The 22030-nt window shown below is 41.3% G+C and overlaps 1 protein-coding gene across 1 annotated transcript in view; it reads right to left on the bottom strand.

Annotated features, from left to right (window-relative positions):
• Positions 1-2641: 2641 nt before the first annotated feature.
• The window catches only part of LOC110175027 (transmembrane gamma-carboxyglutamic acid protein 3), a 29767-nt gene continuing 10378 nt past the window's right edge, over positions 2642-22030 (bottom strand). Inside the window, exons 3-5 of the mRNA XM_020941151.2 lie at positions 18473-18516; positions 16559-16719; positions 2642-12117 (exon numbers count right to left, since the gene is read on the bottom strand). Coding sequence (XP_020796810.1) covers positions 11587-12117; positions 16559-16719; positions 18473-18482 — 702 coding nt within the window. The 5' untranslated portion in view covers positions 18483-18516 and the 3' untranslated portion in view covers positions 2642-11586. The remainder of the gene's footprint in view (positions 12118-16558; positions 16720-18472; positions 18517-22030) is intronic.

The following is a 22030-nucleotide window of genomic DNA, read 5'->3' as shown; positions in this document are numbered from 1 at the left end:
AGTTTACTTTTAAAATGTATTCCCCTACAGATTACAGATTACATACACCAAAATGTAGTTTGTAACGTAATCCATTAAATTACTTAAAGTGAGTAATGTAATCTGAATACTTTGGATTACTTGATTTGCCGTAGAGAAGCAAAGACGAGGAAATCTTCACATAAGAAGTTTTGTCTGATAAAAGAAAATAAAAAGGCCAAGTCTTTACTGAACCAAATTAAAAATATTATTGATAGAAGACACGTCCACGCAGTATGGTTTAGTCCTGTTTTAGTCCTGTTAAATCCTGTTTTAGACCTGATTTAGATCTAGTTTAGACCTGGTTTTAGACCTGGTTTAGACCTAGTTTAGACCTGGTTTTAGACCAGGTTTAGAATTGGTTTGGACCTGGGTTTAGACCTGGTTTAGACCTAGTTTAGTGTCCGGCAATGAGTGGAATTACCGAAAAAAAAAAAAAAAAAAAGGGAATAGCTCAAAATGTGAAAACAGGAAAATACCGCCGTGTAATCCATTTATTTCAACAAAGTAACTGTAATCCAATTACCTCTCACTGAAACAGTAACTGTAACTGAATACAGTTACTCATAATTTGTACTCTGATTACGTAACTCTGGTACATGTAATCTGTTAGTCTCCAACACTGTTTGTGACACAGGGGAGGAGGATTTGGAACATCTTTTCTTTTTATGTGAGTTTGTGTAAAAATGTTGGTTTGATTTTCAGTCTTGGCTTCAGTTTGCATCATAGACCCAAGCTACATCTTTTATACAGTCTATGGTTTGTCCCTCTAACCGTAAAAAATAAAATTTGGTGTATTAATAGATGATAAAAGAATGGAATTTGGTATAAACTATTTATTGAGTTTAGGTAAACATTTTATTCACAAATGTCTTTTTTTTTTTTTTTTTTTTTTTTAAGATAAAACCAAACATAACACACTTGAAGAATGACCTGAAACTTTTTGCCAGCTCATTGGGCCTAACTGAGAGAAAAGAGGCTGGTTTTCTTATGTCCTTTTTGAATTATTTAAATTTATTCCTTTAAATTTGAGCTTTGAAGCTGCTCCTTTTGTAATTAAAGGTTTATATTTGTAGCTGAAATACATATATATATATATATATATATATATATATATATATATATATATATATATATATATATATATATATATATATATATATATATATACATACAGTATATATATATACATATTACCATCGCTCACAATACCAAGCGATGGTAATATCAGGAAAAAGGAACACGAGAAACGAGAGAAATACCAGGAGGAGCTGGAGAGAGCCTGGAAAGTGAAGGCATCAGTGGAGCCTGTGGTGATCGGACACTCGGGGCTGTAACCCCCAAACTGGAAGAAACTACAACAGATACCAGGAAAAACAACAGAACATCTCAGTCCAGAAAAGTGCAGGACTGGAATAGCAAAGATACTGAAGAACTCTCAGGCTCTCAGAACTCTGGTAGAGGAGCTGAGCTGAATGATTTTATATATATATATATATATATATATATATATATATATATATATATATATATATACACACACACACACACACAGACACACCTAAACTACGATGACCAGAAATCTTTATTTACCCGGGACAGTCCCAGTTTTGAGCCTGTGTCCTCTGTCCCAGCAAATTTACCCAAAACCAGTGATTTGTCCCAGTTTAATACAAGAAATGTCCCAGGTGTTTCTATTTTTGACTAATCTGATCCCTGCAAACAGTAAAAAGAGGCATACAATTTCAAAAATACCTGAGGAGGTGAGGAGCTCAGTCACACGGTAGGAGCTCGGAGTAGAGCCGCTGCTCCTCCTCGTCGAGAGGAGCCAGTTGAGGTGGCTCGGGCATCTGTTCCGGATGCCTCCAGGGCACCTCCCTTGGGAGGTGTTCTGGGCATGTCCCACCGGGAGGAGGCCCCGGGGAAGACCCAGGACACGCTGGAGGGACTATGTCTCTGGGCTGGCCTGGGAACGCCTCGGGGTCCCCCCGGAGGAGCTGGAGGACGTGTCTGGGGTGAAGGAAGTCTGGGAGTCCCTGCTTAGGCTGCTGTCCCCGTGACCCGGCCCCGGATAAGCGGACGAAAATGGATGGATGGATGGACCTCGGTCATAGTCAGAATGTTTGTTTTTCGGGGTATTTTTGAACTATAAAACCACCTGTAATTGAATAAATGTACAGTAGAGCTGCCAGGTCTAAAACAGGCCTAAACCAGGACTATCACAATTTCTGACTAATCTGATCTGTGCCAACAGTAAAGCATAAAGCATAAACTGTCTTTTGCCAAAATACAGAAATGCAGTGACAGAAGTCCCTCAGATCATGACAGACACAAGCAGTCCTAACGTTCCACACTCTTTTCACAGATTTATTTATACTAAACATCCCAACCCAGGTGTGTCCCAGTTTTGAATTTTGAAAATCTGCTCACCTTCTCCTAAAACAGGACCATGAACGATCACAGACTCCTGAAAATGTGTAGTTTCAGTGTTTGCTAATGTATATATTGTATTGCTGTGGAAACTGCTGAACATTCTGCCGACAGAGGTGCATGTAGAACACCCCCAGCACATCATTATAACCTCATATCATAAGATTCAAATAGAAATAAAGCACAAAGAGGCTTGTGTGATATCAAACATCGACTGTATAGTGCCCTTTATTGATATTTACTGATAATACTTAATACAGTTTGGACTTAGAAAAGCAGAAATCGCTCAGAGGAAAAAAGGGAAGACATTATAAAGCAAAGTCTCACACATTTAAATAAAAACAGTACAAAACGCACTCGCATGTATGTAGTTACACCGGTATTAACATATGAACATAATGAACACAGCTCCTCAGTGCCGCCTTCGTGAGTTAAAGGATTATTTTTGCTTTTTGACAGATTTAAATGTGCAGAACTGGAGCTTTTGTTTTGTGTGTATAAATACTTTTTACTTTTCTGATTTGTCTCTAAGTGTTCTTATAAAAAATGACCAGCAAGTAAAAATAAAATGTAATTAAAGTCAGAAAAAAGTGACTCTGGAAGTGTCAAAAACACAAAATCAAGGTAAATGTTCTGGACTCAGATTATTTAAAGCCCCAGTGTGTAACTTTCTGGAGATGGCACGTCAATATAAATCAGAGATAGACACGTTTAAGTCCACCGCCCATGTTCTGACACTTTTTGGTATCGCTGTTCCAACATGTCGTAAGTTTTGGGCTGCGATTGTGTCGTCTCATTGAGCTGGCAAATCCGTGTATTATTCGTTTATTCATTTTTCAAAATAAAACCAAAAATAAGAACACACATAAACAACTGTTTTCTTCATTATTTGTCTCCAAACCAAAATGAAAAAACAGATAATGATTTGTTTTTTCAGTTTTTGACTTTGTGTTTAAATGAAAAATGAAAAAAAAAAAAAAACGATAACGACCATTTCCTGTTTACGTGACTTAAACTGTGAAGCCGGACTGAACCAGGACTAAACCAGGACTAAACCAGGACTGAACCTGTACTGAACCAGGACTGAACCAGGACTAAACCAGGACTGAACAAGGACTAAACCAGGACTAAACCTGGACTGAACCAGGACTGAACAAGGACTAAACCAGGACTAAACCTGGACTGAACCAGGACTACACCAGGACTACACCAGGACTAAACCAGGACTAAACCAGGACTAAACCAGGACTGAACCTGGACTGAACCAGGACTGAACAAGGACTAAACCAGGACTAAACCTGGACTAAATCTGGACTAAACCTGGACTGAACCAGGACTAAGCCAGGACTACACCAGGACTACACCAGGACTGAACCAGGACTGAACCAGGACTGAACCAGGGCTAAAACAGGACTAAAATCTAACTACACCAGGACTAAACCAGGACTGAACTAGGACTGAGTATCGGGACGGGCCTGGAGGTGCACCCATGCAGACCATCGGGTGACCGCAGGAGAAAGGACCAGCGCTCTCTCAAGTCCAAGATTAGTTCTCGTTTAGACCTGGTTTAATACTGGTTTAGTCCTGTTCAGTCCTGGTTCAGTCCAAGTTTAGTCCTGGTTCAGTCCGTTATCCGTTTTTTCCATTTTTCATTTAAACACAAAATCGAAAACTGAAAAAACAAATCATTATCTGTTTTTTCATTTTGGTTTTGGAGACAAATAATAAAGAAAAGAAAAAAAAGTCAAGTTGCAGTTGTGGTTACAGGTGGTTTTATCTCTCAAAATTCCTTGAAAAACAAACATTCTGACTGTGAGCGGGGTCGCCTCTCCACAGATCCGACCTGTAACTTGGTCCGGTTTGGTCTCCCCAAAGCAATAACATCTCCATCTGCCAGAAAAGTTACACAATGCACCTTTAAATGAACTAAACCAGGACGAAACACTCAGGAGCCAAATTAGGCGCGTCCAAAGTTTACCCAAATTAAAACTAGTTTGCGTCACACGACCAAAACACGAGCCCACAAAACCGCCAACGATCGTCGAAATTTGGCAAATAACTGAAAAAGTGCATAAAAAATACAATACAAACTTTGTTGCAATACACGTTCACCGTAAACATTGTGGAGTTTGGTTAAAATACATGTAAATAATAATAAAAATAAAACGTAATACTGTATAGAATATAATAGGCCACTAATGGAAAGCTGACAGAAGTGCACCGTAGGTCAATGTAAACTTTGAAAATGTAAAACTAAAAGTAAAAAGGTTTGGTTGTGTTCAAGCTCGTTTTGAAGTTTTGTCAATCGGAATGTTTGGTTGTAAAGTTAAAAAGTGTAAGTGTAACCGAGTGACCTGACCAGAACTAAACCCGGACTAAACCGATCCAGGTCTAAGCTGGGATTTCAGACGTGTATTTTTCGGACAATAAGTGGCACTTTTTTTCATGGTTTGGGTGTTTCCCGTGACTTATATATTAAAATGTTCACACTGACAGGCTCGTGTGTCACTTCGCTCTGCAGAAAGAGCCTCTGTCCTGCTGCAAGTCGTGAAATATTCAGCCGAAAACGGAAATCGAGCAGCAGAAAGAAAGTTTGGAGTGAGCGAGAAAAGAAACTTGTGAGGGACTGGTGGAAAAGGCGGTGATGGAGAACACGTTTTCATGGCAACCGGGAGGATGCACCATGAAACTTTCCTGAAGTCACTGGATGGATGGACAAAGCCTGGACTTCAGTGACACAAAAACCATCCTGTCGAGATTCAGAAAGACCCAAATAATTCTAACTGGAACTGATGCTGAGTCTGACGACAGTGACACAGAAGAGGAAGCGGCAGTAGCTCAGTTGGTAAAGCGTTTGTTCACTGATCTAAAGGTTGGTAGTTTGAATCCTGCTCTGGACATGAACATCATTGAGTCAAACATGTTCATTTTGTCTTCTTATGTACTTTATGGTAAATGGTCACATTTTTCTATAGCGCTTTTCCACCTTCAAGGCACTCAAAGAGCTTTACAACAAGGAACCACTCACCCATTCACACACCAGTGTACACAGACACAGTGGGCAAGGTGGGTTAAGTGTCTTGCCCAAGGACACAACAACAGCATTCATCTGTGGGAGCTGGAATCACACCAGCCAACCTTCAAATCAGTGGGTGAATGCTCTACCAACTGAGCTACTGCCGCCCCTTTATACTGCTGCCACTACTTTATGTAGTTCTGACGACGGCTTACAGCAGCAGCAGCCGAAACACGTCAACAAGAAAAATACACTTTACTGTCTTTAAAAAGAACCAAAGAAGTTATGTGTGTGACCAGACCAGCCTGATCCTGTCAGATCTCAGAAGCTCAGCAGGTCTGGTCAGGACTTGGATGGAGACACTGGGAAAATCAGGAGCCACAGGAAGCGCCAGTCTTAAAAACTGTTGTTGTGTCCTTAGGCAAGACACTTCATCCTCATTGTTTAGTATGAAAGTGGTGCGTGCGTGAGTGATGGTGGTGGTCGGAGGAGTTGATGGCGCAGATTGGCAGCCTCGCTTCTGTCAGTCTGTCCCAGGGCAGCTATGTCTAGAGTAGTATTTTACCACGACTGAGTCTGGAGTGAATGAATAATGCTCTGTAAAGCGTCTTTGGCTACGTTCAGACTGCAGGGCTTAACGCTCAATTCAGATTTTTTTGTGAAATCCGATGTTTTTTCGAGGTCGTTCACATTTCCAATTAAATGCAACTTGTATGTGACTCCAGTGTGAACATTAAACGGCCCGAAAGTGTCCCACATGTGACACTGGAGACACGACGACGTCAACCGCAGTGAGCGTCTCTGTGTTTACGGAAGTAGCACCTGGAGATTTTAAAGTTCCTCTCGTACCGGAGCCAAAACATGAAAAACTTACTTGTTAAGGAGGAGATTGAGAAGGAGAAGGACGAGGTTTTTGGTCGTGGTGTTTTGTGGTTCAGTCTGTTGAAAGGAACGTGTGGATGTGGAGACGGAGCCAAGAGTGGTGAGTGGTGATGTGCTTCACTTCAGTGACACAGAGTTCATTAACAATTTTCACCTACTTCAGCGCAGAATAGTGACGTTTGTGTCTTGTTGATAACGTGTAGGTGGATGAATGCACTTTGGCCGTTCAGGCTGAAGTCACATGTCAAAAGATCAGATATGTATCAGTTTCAGGAGCACATATCCAAGTGTCCTGGGTCACATTTGAAAAAATCAGATCTGTGTGGTTCAGACTGTCATTAAAAGATCAGATACAGGAACATAGAGGCCAAAAAATCGGATTTGGGTCACTTCAGGCTGCAGTGTGAACGCAGCCTTTGAGTGTCCAAAAAAGCGCCATATAAAGCTGATGCATTATTATTATTATTATTATTATTATAAACATCATTGGTTGAGGTGTCCGAGCCACTGACCCACAGGTTGACTGGTCTGATTCCAGCTCCCACAGATCAGTGCTGTTGTTGTGTCCTTGGGCAAGACACTTAACCCACCTCACCCCCAGGGTCTGCGTATACTGGTGTGCAAGTGTGTGTGTGTGAATGTGTGAGTGGTTCCTTGTTGTAAAACCCTTTGAGCCTTGAATGTGGAAAAGCGTTTAAGAAAAATGTGACCATTTTACCAAGAGGAAGCGACGCTCTGTTTACCTCTGGAGGTCGAGGAGTTGTTCAGAAGTGACACCGAGGACGAAGAACTGATTTAGTGATTTGGAGTGAGATGGAGAGTTTGTTAAACTTGTTCTGTTCTGTTGTTTATGTTACAATTATCTGAAGAACTGTTCATATGTGACTTAAACAGTCTGTTGTTTTCTCTTCTATTGTTTTTACTACAACTTGACTTTCAGTTCCTGGTCTCTGATTTTAGAAAATAAATTTCCCCCAAAAAGTGCAACTTATATATGTTTTTTCTTCTTCATTACATATTTTTTGGCTGGTGCCACTTAGACTCTGGAGCAACTTATAATCCGAAAAATATGGTAAACTGAAGCCGGTTTGACGATGGTGAGAAAAGCTAAAAATCTGATTCCCTGTGGGTATGACGCTAAAACTAGAGGCTCTGCTCCGTCTGAGGCTGTTAGACTTGGTTTTAACACAACCTGACGAGAAAGAATTTACTTAGTTGGAGCCACAGCGGGTGAGATGATTCGCGCCACTCTCATGTTTTTGTCGGAAATCAAACTCCTAAACGGGACCACGAACGCTCGGACTGATCACAGCCTCCTGAAAATGTGCTCTTTTTTTATCCATTTGTGCTGTTTGTTGAGCTTCTTAAATCTTCAATCTGTTCTGACAGCGTTTTCTAATGTGTGCATTGTGTCACCGTGGTAACAGATAAACATTCCATCGTTAGAGATACATGTAGAACACCCCCAGCACGATCTCACAGCAAATCAATATGAAAAAAACAAAACGATGCATTAAATAAACCTAAAACTTGACAAAATTGTAAAACCACGTGTTTTTGTGGACAAGCACAGGTCATTTTCTTCTAGGGTCCAATTCCGGGCCCCTGAAACCCTGGGGCCCGGGACAACAGACCCTTTTACCCCCCCCCCGTCTACTCTCCTGCAGTCATGGTCACATTTTAAACACTCCACAAGCACCACGAGCAAAGCAGCGAACACAAACTGAACCGTAACTCCAGTCCTATGCAAAAGTCCCGTTTAAAGGCCGTTATCTCCACTGTGACCACACGGGGGCGTCCTTTCTCCCCTCAGAGCCTCGCGTTGCTTCCTCCTTCGTTGGCCACATAGGATAAAGATGACGATGGCTGTTTTATGTTGGGAAGTTGGATCAAAAACGATGAAAGAATCGGCGTCGACGTTTTTGTTTTTAAGGCTAAAGTTGTTACACGAAAGCTGCAAGTTTGACTCTGCTCTTTGTAAAATCACTACAAAACTGTTTAATCTGTTAAAACACACTGAGTTCTGTTCAGTATTCTTCATCTGAGTAGTTTGGACTTAATTCAGTTAAGTCAAAACTACACAAAATGAAGAATTTAACTAGTCTGGACCACAGACTGTATAAAGAAGTGGATTAAGTTCAGACTGCAGACTGAAGAATCCACATATCATTTGTTTTTCAATATAAAACCAAAAATAAGAAAATGAAAAAACAGCTATTTTCTTCATTATTTGTCTCCAAAACAAACAGATAAAGATACATTTTTTCAGTTTTCGATTTTGTGTTTAAAAGAAAAATGGAAAAAACGGATAACGACCGTTTCTCATTTACTTGACTGCGATACGGGACTTTTGCGCCGCATACGAACCGAACCAGGACTTTGAATCAGGACCAGGACTAAACCATTTTTAGTTCTGGTCTGGTCTCAGTCTCAGTCCCGGTCTCAGTCTCGGTCCCAGTCCCGGTCCCAGTCCCGGTCTCAATCCTGGTCTCAGTCTTGGTCTCAGTCCTGGTCTCAGTCTCAGGCCTGGTCTCAGTCCCGGTCTCAGTCCCAGTCTGGTCCCAGTTTCAGTCCTGGTCTCAGTCCTGGTCTCAGTCCCAGTCTGGTCCCAGCCTGGTCCCGGTCTCAGTCCTAGTTTGGTCCCAGTTTCAAGTCCTGGTTTGGTCCCAGTCTCAGTCCTGATCTCAGTCCTGGTCTCAGTCTCGGTCTGGTCCCAGTTTCAGTCCTGGTCTCAGTCCCGGTCTGGTCCCAGTTTCAAGTCCTGGTTTGGTCCCAGTCTCAGTCCTGATCTCAGTCCTGGTCTCAGTCTTGGTCTGGTCCCAGTTTCAGTCCTGGTCTCAGTCCCGGTCTGGTCCCGGCCTGGTCTTAGCCTCAGTCCTGGTCTCAGTCCTGGTCTCAGTCCAGAGCTGGTCCCAGACCTGGTTTAGTCCTGTTTTAGTCCTAGTTCAGTCCGGTATTGCAGTCACGGAAGTCAAGTACATGATATATTTCTATAATTTAAATACAGTCTATGGTCTGGGTGTGTTATTCGATGTATTTTAGTTCCATTATTCAAACAATCCTTTACAATTACTGGTTTGAAGGCTTTGGTTTCTGATAACTTCACTTTCAATTTTCAGTCACGTTTAAAAAGTCGTGACCCTTAATTTTCCCGTCCGTACTAAGGGGACGTGAAGGCTCCTGTTCTTTCTAATTTACAGAAAAATGTGAATCAGGGAGCCGATAAACAAATCGAGAGTCACGTGACCTCAGTGTAAACAACAGCTCGACACATTCAGAAGCTTCCAGATGTCGCCAGAGCTTCACTGTTTTCATTTTGGCAAAGGATTGTTTAAAGAGGCAGTTGAACGTACACGTTTTCCAAAGTGCGCCAACAACAAAATTGTATTGATACTTTGCAGCTGGTGGCGTCAAAATTCTCTGGGGGTATGACGCAAACTGAAAGCACTGCTATGTCTGAAGCTCTGTGACTCAAGTTAGAGTTTAATCAGAGCTTTATTTGAACACAATCTGACCAGAAAGAGCTGGTTTAAGGCCGCTGCACATTACAGGATTTTTCGGTCTTAAGCGATTTTCAGACACGAGGAGAATCTGATGAGACTTAAAATCTCCGATCGCAAAGACTGCAGCGGGATCTGTCTGCGGACCAAAGGGTATAAAGTTAAAAGCACAGATCACGTCAGCTGTTTCCTGTTTGTCGACAGTAAAACCGCTCGCTCTGAGACTCTGAAGTGTTCAAAAGATCAGACTTTGCACTTCTAGTTTAGACACAAGTCAAAACTACGGAAGGGTTAGGGTTAGGGTTAGGGTTAGGTTTGTTGACTTTGTTGTGATCCCTCTCGGCTTCCGTACAAAACTGTGTTATTTTTATTTGTGAAATGTGGTGCAAAACTTCAGATGCGCGATTTTTAAAGCATAAAAGATTGGAGATAAAGTCCAAAGGAAGTAGAGTCACTGTCGCTGATCTGCAGCTTCACCTCGATCCGTGCGCTGTGTGGATGTAAACAGACACACGTGAGGAACTACTCCGGCCTTTTTACTTTTAAAGAACGACTCACACTGGATTAAGAGTGCTGTTTTTGTGGACTGGGGTCATTATTTGTGCAGGACAACTTCCACAAATAATGTGGATGAGACGCTGCAGTTTAAATTTACAACTTTAAATCCCGAGTTTGTATCTTGCATCTCTGTGTCCATCACACTCTGTTTTATTGGCAGTTGCCGTAGAGTCGCTAATGTTTCGTGGTTACAATCTGACACTGACACCACAAACACGAGGAGCGCAGCGGCTACAAAATCACCCACGAAGACAAAATGTCGGGTCACGCCTCCCTGAACTCAGGAAGAAGAAATCGCAGCCAAAATCGGGCAAATTCTCCTGTCGTGTGTGGCGGCCTTTAGTCGTAACTACATCAGGTGAGATGATTTGTGCTGTTAAACAAGTTAAACCAGGGATCTCCAACCTTTTGCGTCCGGCGAGCTACCTTTACAAAATGAAAATGCCGAAGCGCTACTCATTTTTGTGGCTGCAAAAAAATGTATTCAATATAAGAGTCTTAGATGTACAGTTAGATGTCTATAAAACATCAAACCATTATCCATTTATTAGTGCACAAAGGTCAAAATAATACATTTACGGTGGAAATTAATCAAATTTGAGTACGTATAATCCTTTGGTGAGCTACTTGTAAGGAGGTGGAGAGCCATAGGTTGGAGACCCCTGAGTTAAACACTTTCAAATTTTTTTTGTTGAAAATCAAACTCCTAAACAGAACCATGAACGCTCATTTTGACCACAGGGTCGTAAAAACGTGTGTTTAAATCCATTTTGTGTTTTAAAACTCTTTAGGCTGTGTTTGCAAATGTGTGCACTGCGTCCCCATGCTAACTTCTACACATTCCGCCATAGAAATACATGTAGAACACCCCCAGCGTCATATCACTGCAAAGTATCAATAAGGCTTAAGCCAGTTCTTGTGTACCACTTCACTTTTCCTTGACAACGTTCTTTTTTTTTTTGGACGTTTGTTTCTGAATCCAAAAAAAATCACCAAAATCACCACGACGTCACCGACACCGGCAACACAGCATCACCGAGAACTGTGCGGCAAAAACAAAGCAACTTGGCACAGAAAATTCTCACCAAAACCGTCCGCTGATTTTGCCGGTGAGACGTCACACACCCGAGCGTCAACTGTCCGACGCTCGGGTTTCCAAACGGATCAAACTCTGGTTTAGTTTCACTTTTCCTTGATGATCTCTTCGTATTTCGGTGGAGGGTCATTGTAAGACGGCGCCGAGTTTTCGTCGCCGCTGCTCTCCACGTGCCCCGTCACTTCCTCGTACGACGGAGGGGGCGTGGCTCCAGACAGACGGGACGCCACGGAAACGGACGCATCCTGAACATAGAGGCGGCTCGACTGGCCGAAGGAAGTCCGGTGGCTGCTGTTGGTGGTCTGAGCTATCGCGACGCTGTTGGCGTTACCGGATCGCGCGGCCGTGGCGGACTCAGTCTCGTGGAGGTGGTCTCGGTGAACCAGGATGCGGGGGAGGCTGCGCGAGGACCGGCCCGAGGAAAGGTAGCGGTTGTGGGGGTAGGCGGGGCGGCGTCGCGTGGCCTTCTGCAGCTGACACCTCCAGAGCAGAAAGAGGCCGATGATGATGAGGAGAGCCACGCCCAGCAGAGGGATCACCATGTAGACGGTGTCGGCGCGCTCGGACCGCTCACCGCTGCTCACCGTATATAAACTGCGGGTCTTCCAGAACTCCATCTGAAAATACAAGACAAAGAGTGACAGAGAAATCAGACGTGTGAATTTATCCAGTTTAAAGAGGAGGGTCGGTGCAGCGGGGGCGTTCCAGACGTGCAACAGAAACTCCCTAATGGACATTCCTGTTAAGAGTTTTGCACTCTCCTGCTTTTTCTTTGCAAAAGTCTGTTCTGTCTGTGTTCAAACCAAAGCGGCAATACATGTGTTTCACGAGAGTTATGTCCGTAAGTATCATTTATATGTACATTCCAGCGTTATATTAAATACACATAAACAGAATGATGTTAGAATGTGATCAGAGCCTCTCCAGTACGTACGCTGACAATGAAAGCAACCAAATGAACAAATTAGTTGACAACAGCGCGGCACGAGCCTTCACGTTAACTGTTGATACCGACAACTAAGGCTACGTTCAGACTGCAGGGCTTAACACTCAATTCCGATTTTTTTGTGAAATCCGATGTTTTTTCGAGGTCGTTCACATTTCCAGTTAAATGTGACTTGTATGTGACTCCAGTGTGAACAGTAAACATGCCAAAAGTGTCCCGCATGTGACACTGGAGACACGACGATGTCAACCGCAGCGAGCGTGCTCTGTGTTTATGGAAGTTGTTCGAAACATGGACGCAGCATCAAGCACCTGGAGATTTTAAAGTTCCTCTCGTACTGGAGCCAGAACATGAACAACTTACTTGTTTTAAGGAGGAGATTGAGAAGGAGAAGGACGAGGTTTTTGGTCGTGGTGTTTTGTGGGACAGCGGCAGCGACGTCCGTTGAAAGGAACATGTGGATGTGGAGACGGAGCCAAGAGTGGTGAGTGGAGATGTGCTTCACTTCAGTGACACGGAGTTCATTAACAATTTTCGCCTACTTCAGAGCAGAATAATGACGTTTGTGTCTTGTTGATAACGTGTAGGTGGATGAATGCACTTTGGCCATTCAGACTGATGTCACATGTCAAAAGATCAGATATGTATCAGTTTCAGGAGCACATATCCAAGTGTCCTGGGTCACATTTGAAAAAATCTGATCTGTGTGGTTCAGACTGTCATAAAAAGATCAGATACAGGTCACATAGTGGCTAAAAAATCTGATTTCGGTCACTTCAGGCTGCAGTCTGAACGCAGCCTAAGTTACTATAACAGGTTAGCAACTCTGCTTTTAGGAAGCACTCTGGATAAAAGCGTCTGCTAAGTAGATAAACATAGACCCCTGGCTCACTGTAGAACTTTGGCTATGCGGCCTGTCTGTTAATGTGACATACCTGTGATGTTATGTGTTAATACGTGTTATGTGGGAAATGATGAAATGTGTTTTTAAACTCCATAGTAAAATGAGGTTCATTTGGTCTTCTGACAATTTATCTTATTACCGTATTTTCCGGGCTATTAGACGCGCTCTTAAGCCTCTAACCCCATCAAAAAATGACTGCGCCCCACAGAGCGCCCCATACACGAATCCACTCAGGTGTCCCAGTACGACTTCAGTAAAGTACTAAGCCGCACCACTCGCAAACACACACGGAGCAGACAGCGACCGCACAGCGAAACACACCCACAGACACACTCATCACTCCACGTCGACGAGGAACGGAACAGAGGAAGGAACCGAAAAAGCGAGTGCAATGTGCCACTTCTAGACACAACTGAACAACTGAGTCACTGCGAACTCGCCGACAATCTGTTGGTCCCAGACAGCACCCTCCCTACACGCCACAACTGAACAAAGCCCAGAGTCACTGTGAACACCACAAACAAACAAAACCACTCACCCATCACAGTGTTGGGTTTCATTTAAAGTCCCACGTGGTTTATTTGTGAAAAAAGTTCAAAAATAGACCATTTAATAACAATGGGCCTTATAATCCAGAGCTCCTAATAGCCCGGAAAATACGGTAGGTTCTTTTCGTTTCGAATTCTCACTTGCTGTTTTCCTCAGAGTGGTAATACTTCATGAGGAAGTGGGACTGCAGATGGCACTGTCGTCCTGCCTCCACCGGTAGGAAGACAGCGCCAAAACCTGTTTAAATCAGCTCACATGACTATGAGAAAGAACGCAGGGAGCAGTAGAAAGATATGATTATTGACTTTCGAAAGCGAGCGCCTCAGTGTGATAAAAGGTTAGTCAGTTGAGTGTGTGGATTCATATAAATATCTTGAAACACTCATTGATTCAAAATTGAGTTTTGATGATAATTGTTCTGGTGTGTGTAAAAGAGGCACCAGCGCCTTCACTGTCTGAGAAAGTTTTCCTTTTACCGTGCAGACAGAACCATGAGGACACTGTTTTAGAAAACATTTATTGGATCTGTTTTAACTAGGGGTGTGCAAAAATATCGGAATATCGATATATCGTATAGTTTAATGTGATGATACAGTATCGCTATCGTGGGCTGCTGTATCGATATATCTCCAAGAGTATTTTTAGGTGTGTTTTACTAAATTATTTTGTTACAGAGCTACAGTTTTTTTGCTTGTGGAGTGAAAGGAAACTCATTTATGCAACACATTTGACATTTTCACTGTTTTGATGATTAAAATGTTTGTGTTTCATATGAACTTTACACAAGAAGAAGTGGTTTAACAAAGACTTTTAGTATCACAGCCGTGATTTAGCCTTTATTTTTTATTGAACTGTATCGAATCGATTTGAAATATATCATATCGAATCAAAAGTGCACTGTATCGAGATATGTATCGTATCATGGCCTGTGTATCGAGATATGTATCGTATCGGCAACTTCTTAATGATACCCAGCCCTAGTTTTAATGTTTCCATTGGTCTCGTGGTTTGGGAGCATTTCTGCTAAAAACAAGAACTCCCTGAATCAGTCGGTTAAATGGGCGAGTAGGTGATTGTTCATCCTCAGAGCCGCTGGAGTCTCTGGGACGTCTTCTGTAAGTGTCTCGAGTACAGAGTATTTTAAGAGACGTGAAACATCCACTAAACTCAGAGTTTCAGCTGCTTCCCTCTGGTCAGAGTCTTTTAGTCCCAAGATCTAGAACGAATCGTTTTAGAAGGAGCTTCGTTCCAGCTGCTGTCGTACTTATGAATCAATTGTAATCTATTTATCTAAGATTGTGTGTTTTTAACATATTTAATATTTTTTGTGATTTTAGCCAAGTGTGATGGATGAATGTAACTAATTGTTTATGGAACAAACCATTCTGCACTGGAGCTCTGTAACACTTTATTTTGTAATTGTGTTTTTATTAGGGCTGGGCAAAAATAATTTTTTTTAATCGCGATTAATCGCATGAGTTCGAGCGATTAATCTCGATTAATCGCATGTTATACGCAAAACCAATTAATGAATTAAAAAGTAGAGTATAGCGCTCTTTTATTGGAAATGTAAATGAAAGAGCCAAACATTTGTTGTGTAAACAGCATTTCTTTCCCAGGGGAACCTCAGAGTCTTCAAGGTGTTCAGGGAAGGCTCAAGAAAAAATATGGAATGGACGTTTGTACTACTAATATATTTATTGAATATTTTTTATGCTGTGAGTAATGAACACTACACTAGTAATAATTTCTAGATCAGTGTTATAAACTTGGACTGATATTTTTTAGGAAACAAAGGGTTAATATAATGGAATGGAAATGGACCAATCACATTTTTTCTTCCAGTGGTATCTGGGTAAATCAGTGACTCCAGCACTGAACTAAAGAAATAAACTCAGCTCAGAGCGCACGGATGGTCCGGCCAGAGCCGGTGCCCGTGGCTGAACCCGCGGCTGAACCCGCTGCCGGAGCCGGAGCCGGAGCCCCCGACCAAACCCGCGGCTCTCGTGGAGGCTCGGACACATTGCATCTCACGTGGTCAGAAAAAAGTGAAAAAAGTGTAAAGAAAAGACGTCAAACTTAAAGAAACGCTCGCGGTGGACTTTTTCAAAATAAAAGCCAGTGAGAAACAGACGTTTACAATAAAATAAATAAATAAATAATAAAAACTGTGTTAACGGCGTTAAAATAATTGTCGGCGTTAATGACTTAATTAGTTAACGCAAAGTTAACGCGTTAACGTGCCCGGCCCTAGTTTTCATACGTGTTTTGTGGATCAATGAAATGTGAAATGTGGAACCAGCCTCTCAAATCTGCAAAACAAATTTACCTACAGGTACGAATAAAGCAACTGAACCTAACCTAACCTAAACTGTCTGGTATGAAAACAAACTCTTGGTCTGAAAAAGAACCTAATAACATGAATAAATTCCATATTAAACTCCACTGTTATTCCATTAAAGTTATCTATTTCCATGGGGACAAGCAGGAAAATCCTTTATATTTGATTAATTGCACATCCTTAGGTGACATTACATAAGATTAAGCTGAAGATTGCTTGAAAATAATTCTGTATCGCCTCATTGGTTTAGGTACTGTCTGTCTCTTTGTAGTCTGTAATAATCATGGGAACATTTCAGTCGTGTCTGTGGACACTCACAGTCTTCTCTTTGTTCTCAAACACCTCGTTGGCCTCCTCGAAGCTGCAGCTCTCCTCCACACACTCTCGTTCCAGGTTTCCCTGACGCAACTCCTCCAGAAAAGCGTTGGCCCGAGGAAAGCGCTTCAGGACGGAGTGAGCGTCCTGACCGCCCAGGAACGCTACAAGAGACCAACATCAGAGAACAGAGAGGTCAAGAACATTAAAAAGAAAAGAGAGACTGCTTCAATTCTAAATATATTTCCATAGTTTTTCTATAAGTTGATGATAACACAACATGTAAAATGCTTCTTTTGTGATGTCAGTGGCCACGTTTACATGATGTTTTTTACTTCCGAATTAATTGTTGTGAATTAAATAGTTCGGAATTAAAATATTCTGCTTAAAAATAAATAAATAATAAATAATAATTCTGAATTGAGGTTTACTGGAAAACTCGTTAAATCATCTTTATTTAATTCCATTCAGTGTCTGGGGGTGGGGAAGGTTCTGATTGGACAGAGACACCAACGGATTTACATCAATCGGAAGAAAACACAAACACTTCAGCAGCTCCCGGCTTTTCTGTCATCTCGGTTTGTCGTTATGCTACAGACACAAACATGATCCAAACTTTTTTCGCGGTCATTCCGATAATTGTGAAGCAGTAGCTGGAGAATTGTCTCATCGCGCTTTCCGTCTGTCGGCTGAGGAGGAGAAGGGAAGAGTGTCGGAGAAGAGAGGAAGAAGACAAAGTGAGTGTGAGGCTGCTCTACCTCAGCCCACTCCCACATCCTGCTCACAAATCCAAAGAGACGTGGAGGAAAGTCCGAAGACACGACTGGTGGAGCCGGATCGAAGGACGACACAACGAACATGAACTGAACCACCAGGATTATTTTTAAGAAGAATAAACATTTCGGCATAAACAACCCAATTACTTCAGAATTAAGTTTAATTCCAAATAATCATCTTCATTAGGAAATAAGTGTTTACGTCAGGCATGTCAAAACTATGGCCTGTGGGCCAAATGCGGCCCTAAGACAAACTTTTCTTGGCCCTCAGGCTTCTGGCAGGATTGGACCAAATTACCTTGCAACAATGAAAGATTAACTTTTTATTGCAAGTTTTTTGAAAATCTACCTTTATAAAGCCAATATTTAATATTTAGTGTGTGGGTTTTAAGGATCTTAGGATGAATAAAGGACTGATGGCTCATTCTAATGTGTTAAACATGCACATATTTCAATTATTCACTGTAATGTGCACCGGTCTATGGCCCTCGACCGGCCCTCTGCTTCGTCTGTGTTTTGATATGTGGCCCTTGATGAAAAAAGTTTGGACACCGCTGGTTTATGTGGTCTTTTTAAAGCGGAATTTATTTTTATTCAGAATTAAAGCTCTCATGTAAGCGTGGCAAATGACATCTTTCACACATGGGTCAGTTAATTCACTCAAAAATTTGAGAAAAAATGTCAAAATTACAGACTAAGTTTCAGATCCATTACCAGAAACTTAAAAAAAAAATGTTAGAGAAATTTCACTGACTTCCAGCTTTTAGAGGTATAATACTCCCAACAATGATAAAGACAGGAATGGACAATACACAAAAGTATCACAGTCTCTTGAGGACAAATATCTCCGGGTTCTGTGCTGCTGAAAATAAACTTCTCCTGCGTTGGAACTTCAGCCTCTTCTCTTCAGTTTATTCTACAGAAGAATTATTACCAGAAGGAGGAATGTTTGAATAAATCTCACCATATTTCTTAAAACTTCAGTACACTGATATATATTTTTTTTTTGTGTGCTGCATTGTCGGATTGAAACATTTGTTCGTGTAGATTGTCGGTGTTTCTGAGCAGATGCAGATGGAGCTTTGACCTTCACACAAACAAACAAAAAAACAAACAAACATTACATTATCGATCGTCTCACCTGCCGCCATGCTCCCGCTACTCACTGTCCGCAGCCACACACACCTGACGGACACAAAACAAAAGAAAATACAAGTTAACTCTGACATGATATGACATAACAACAGACACGAGAACAATAACTACACTTTAATTCGCCTTAATGAAGCGTGAACAAACACTTACAGAAGAACTACTGTGCTTGTGTTTGCTCTACGACACTCGTGGATCATTATGTTAAAATTTAGATCACGATTTAAGGCAACGTTTATACGACGACGGTCTGAACAGAAGAAGCAAAAGTGGCGTCGCGTCTTCACTTTTTATTCCGAGTTTAGACGAGCGTTTTCCGGAGGAAATCTGTGCGCATACAGTCAGTGTTGGAGAGTAACAGATTACATGTAGCGGCGTTAAGTAATCAGAGTACAAATTATGAGTAACTGTATTCACTTACAGTTACTGTTTCAGTGAGTGGTAATTGGATTACATTTACTTTGTTGAAATAAATGGATTACACAGCGGTATTTTCCTGTTTTCACATTTTGGGCTAAACCAGGACTAAACCAGGTCTAAACCAGGACTAAACCAGGTCTAAACCAGGACTAAACCAGGTCTAAACCAGGTCTAAACCAGGACTATGCCAGGTCTAAACCAGGACTATGCCAGGTCTAAACCAGGTCTAAACCAGATCTAAACCAGGACTAAACCAGGTCTAAACCAGGTCTAAACCAGGACTATGCCAGGTCTAAACCAGGTCTAAACCAGATCTAAACCAGGTCTAAACCAGGACTATGCCAGGTCTAAACCAGGTCTAAACCAGATCTAAACCAGGACTAAACCAGGTCTAAACCAGGACTAAACCAGGTCTAAACCAGGTCTAAACCAGGACTAAACCAGGTCTAAACCAGGTCTAAACCAGGACTATGCCAGGTCTAAACCAGGTCTAAACCAGGTCTAAACCAGATCTAAACCAGGTCTAAACCAGGACTATGCCAGGTCTAAACCAGGTCTAAACCAGATCTAAACCAGGACTAAACCAGGTCTAAACCAGGTCTAAACCAGGACTATGCCAGGTCTAAACCAGGTCTAAACCAGATCTAAACCAGGTCTAAACCAGGACTATGCCAGGTCTAAACCAGGTCTAAACCAGATCTAAACCAGGACTAAACCAGGTCTAAACCAGGACTATGCCAGGTCTAAACCAGGTCTAAACCAGATCTAAACCAGGACTAAACCAGGTCTAAACCAGGACCAAACCAGGCCTAAACCAGGACTAAACCAGGTCTAAACCAGGACTAAACCAGGTCTAAACCAGGACTAAAACCAGGTCTAAACCAGGACTAAACCAGGACTAAAGCAGGTCTAAACCAGGACTAAAAGCAGGTCTAAACCAGGTCTAAACCAGGACTAAACCAGGTCTAAACCAGGACTAAACAATATGACACTTTATTATTATATTGTTATGTCCACAGTAGTGTGGACATAATTTAAAGCAGCAGTGATCTCATATAAAAATCATTTCTCTATCAATAATATTTTTAACATGTTGAAGGAAAGTCTGGACTTTTTATTGTCTTTTAGCAGATAAAAAATCTCATGTTAAAATCCTCGTCTTTGTTTCTCTACAGTAAAACAAAAGTGTTCATGGAGATCTGGCCTCAACAGACAATTTGAAGAGAAAAAACAAGAATTTTCAGGATGTGTTTGTTACATCCATGTAGTTTTAAAAAGCATGACATATCAATATCAATCTATAATCTGTAGGGGTGAATTGGCCCAAATTACCTTGCATCAATTAAGAATTTACTTTTTACTGCAAGCATATTGAAAATCTTCTTTGATAAAGTTTATATTGAATATTTAGTTTGTGGTTTTAAGGATCTTAGCATGAATAAAGACTGACGGCTCATTCTAACATGTTAAACATGCACATATGTAAATTATTCACTGTACTGAGCACCAGTCTGCAGCCCTCGATCAGCCCTCTGCTCCATCTGTGTTTAGATCTGTGGCCCTCGATGAAAAAAGTTTGGACACCCCTTTTCTAAAACAACTTAATAAAAGAAATGCTGACTTCACGTTAGAAAACTGTGGTGTCCAATAGACCTGGGGGATCATTAACAAGTTTCTGATACGATACATATCTCAATACAGTGCACTTTTGGTTCGATATGATATATTTTAAAATAGATTCAATACGGTTCAATAAAAAATAAAGACTAAATCACGGCTGTGATACTAAAAGTCTTTGTTAAACCACTTCTTGTGCAAAGTTCATATGAAACACAAACATTTTAATCATCAAAACAGTGAAAATGTCAAATGTGTCGCATAAACGAGTTTCCTTCATCTGAACAAACAATGAAACTGTAACTGTCACAAAATAATTCAGTAAAATAAATCAAAAAATACTCTTGGCTATATATCGATACAGCAGCTCACGATATCAATACTGTATCATCACATTAAACTAGGGATGGGCATGATTAGTCGATTAATCGATAATTGATCATTAAGAATTTCATTGATTACGTTTAATTTTAATCGACAAACCGAATGTATGTTCCTGTGTGTAGTGTGACCAAACAGGTGTGTACATGTGTCTCTGCATCAGAAGGAGCGAGACACAAACAGTGGGTCAGTCTGCAACGTACCGAAGCACAAATGTGTTTTTAACAATGATTTGTACAAGAAATTCCAGGCTTTCTGTTGCGTTCGGGACAAGTGTGAGTCCATGTGCACAGTGTATAAAGCAGCACATATGTTTCGGTGTCCAGTGGGAAAAAGTTTTACCAGGTGAGAGTCGCTCAATGTGGATGACGAGTCCCCACCCCCCTCCCCCCGTACGCTGTCCTGGTTTTGACAAACACAAATCTGGTCACACTAACCTGTATTCACCTGAGTCATGTCAGTTAATCTGACAGAAATTGAACCACATCAGAGACACAAGAGCTGTAGTTTTATCTTCGTTTAGTTTATGCAAATTAGCGATGTGGTTTTAAGTTTTGTTTCTGTGAGAGTTGAACAAAACTGAATTAAACACATTATAATGTCAAACGGGCTGATGTGGCTCTAGAGTCGTTATGGTTTATATGTCGTAAAGTTGAATTTATTTATGCAGATTAGTAGTGCAGATAGAAATAATAATGATGATCATTTTAATATAAAAACGTTAATGATTAATCGATAATCGATCGTTAATTCTTCCCACGATCGATTAAGAAAATTTCATCAAATGCCCATCCCTACTCCCTACATTAAACGATACGATTTATCCATATTTTGATATTTTTGTACGATCCTAATGTCCAATCGAAGCTGTAAAACTCTTTGTTGTAAATGTCATCACAATGAAGCGCCACATGTCACACTAGAGCCGAAGATTTAAAACATTTGTAGCAAAATGAATCTGCGACGCTGCCAAATCCTACATGTATCACCAATTTGGAAAATAAAACCGGAGATGGAAGTGTGTACGTCACAGTGAGCGTGTACCTGCGTTGGTGAAAACAGGTGTAGATCGGCAAAATGGCGTCTTGAAAATAAGAGATTAAAGATGTTTAAGGTTTAAGGTTGTTTG

Source organism: Boleophthalmus pectinirostris, unplaced genomic scaffold (assembly GCF_026225935.1).
Source record: "Boleophthalmus pectinirostris isolate CB_2022bp ecotype Guang Dong unplaced genomic scaffold, ASM2622593v1 HiC_scaffold_12, whole genome shotgun sequence".
In the NCBI taxonomy this organism is placed as follows: domain Eukaryota; kingdom Metazoa; phylum Chordata; class Actinopteri; order Gobiiformes; family Gobiidae; genus Boleophthalmus; species Boleophthalmus pectinirostris.
Note: the sequence above shows the minus strand (reverse complement) of the source record. Positions and strands in the feature narration are given on the sequence as shown.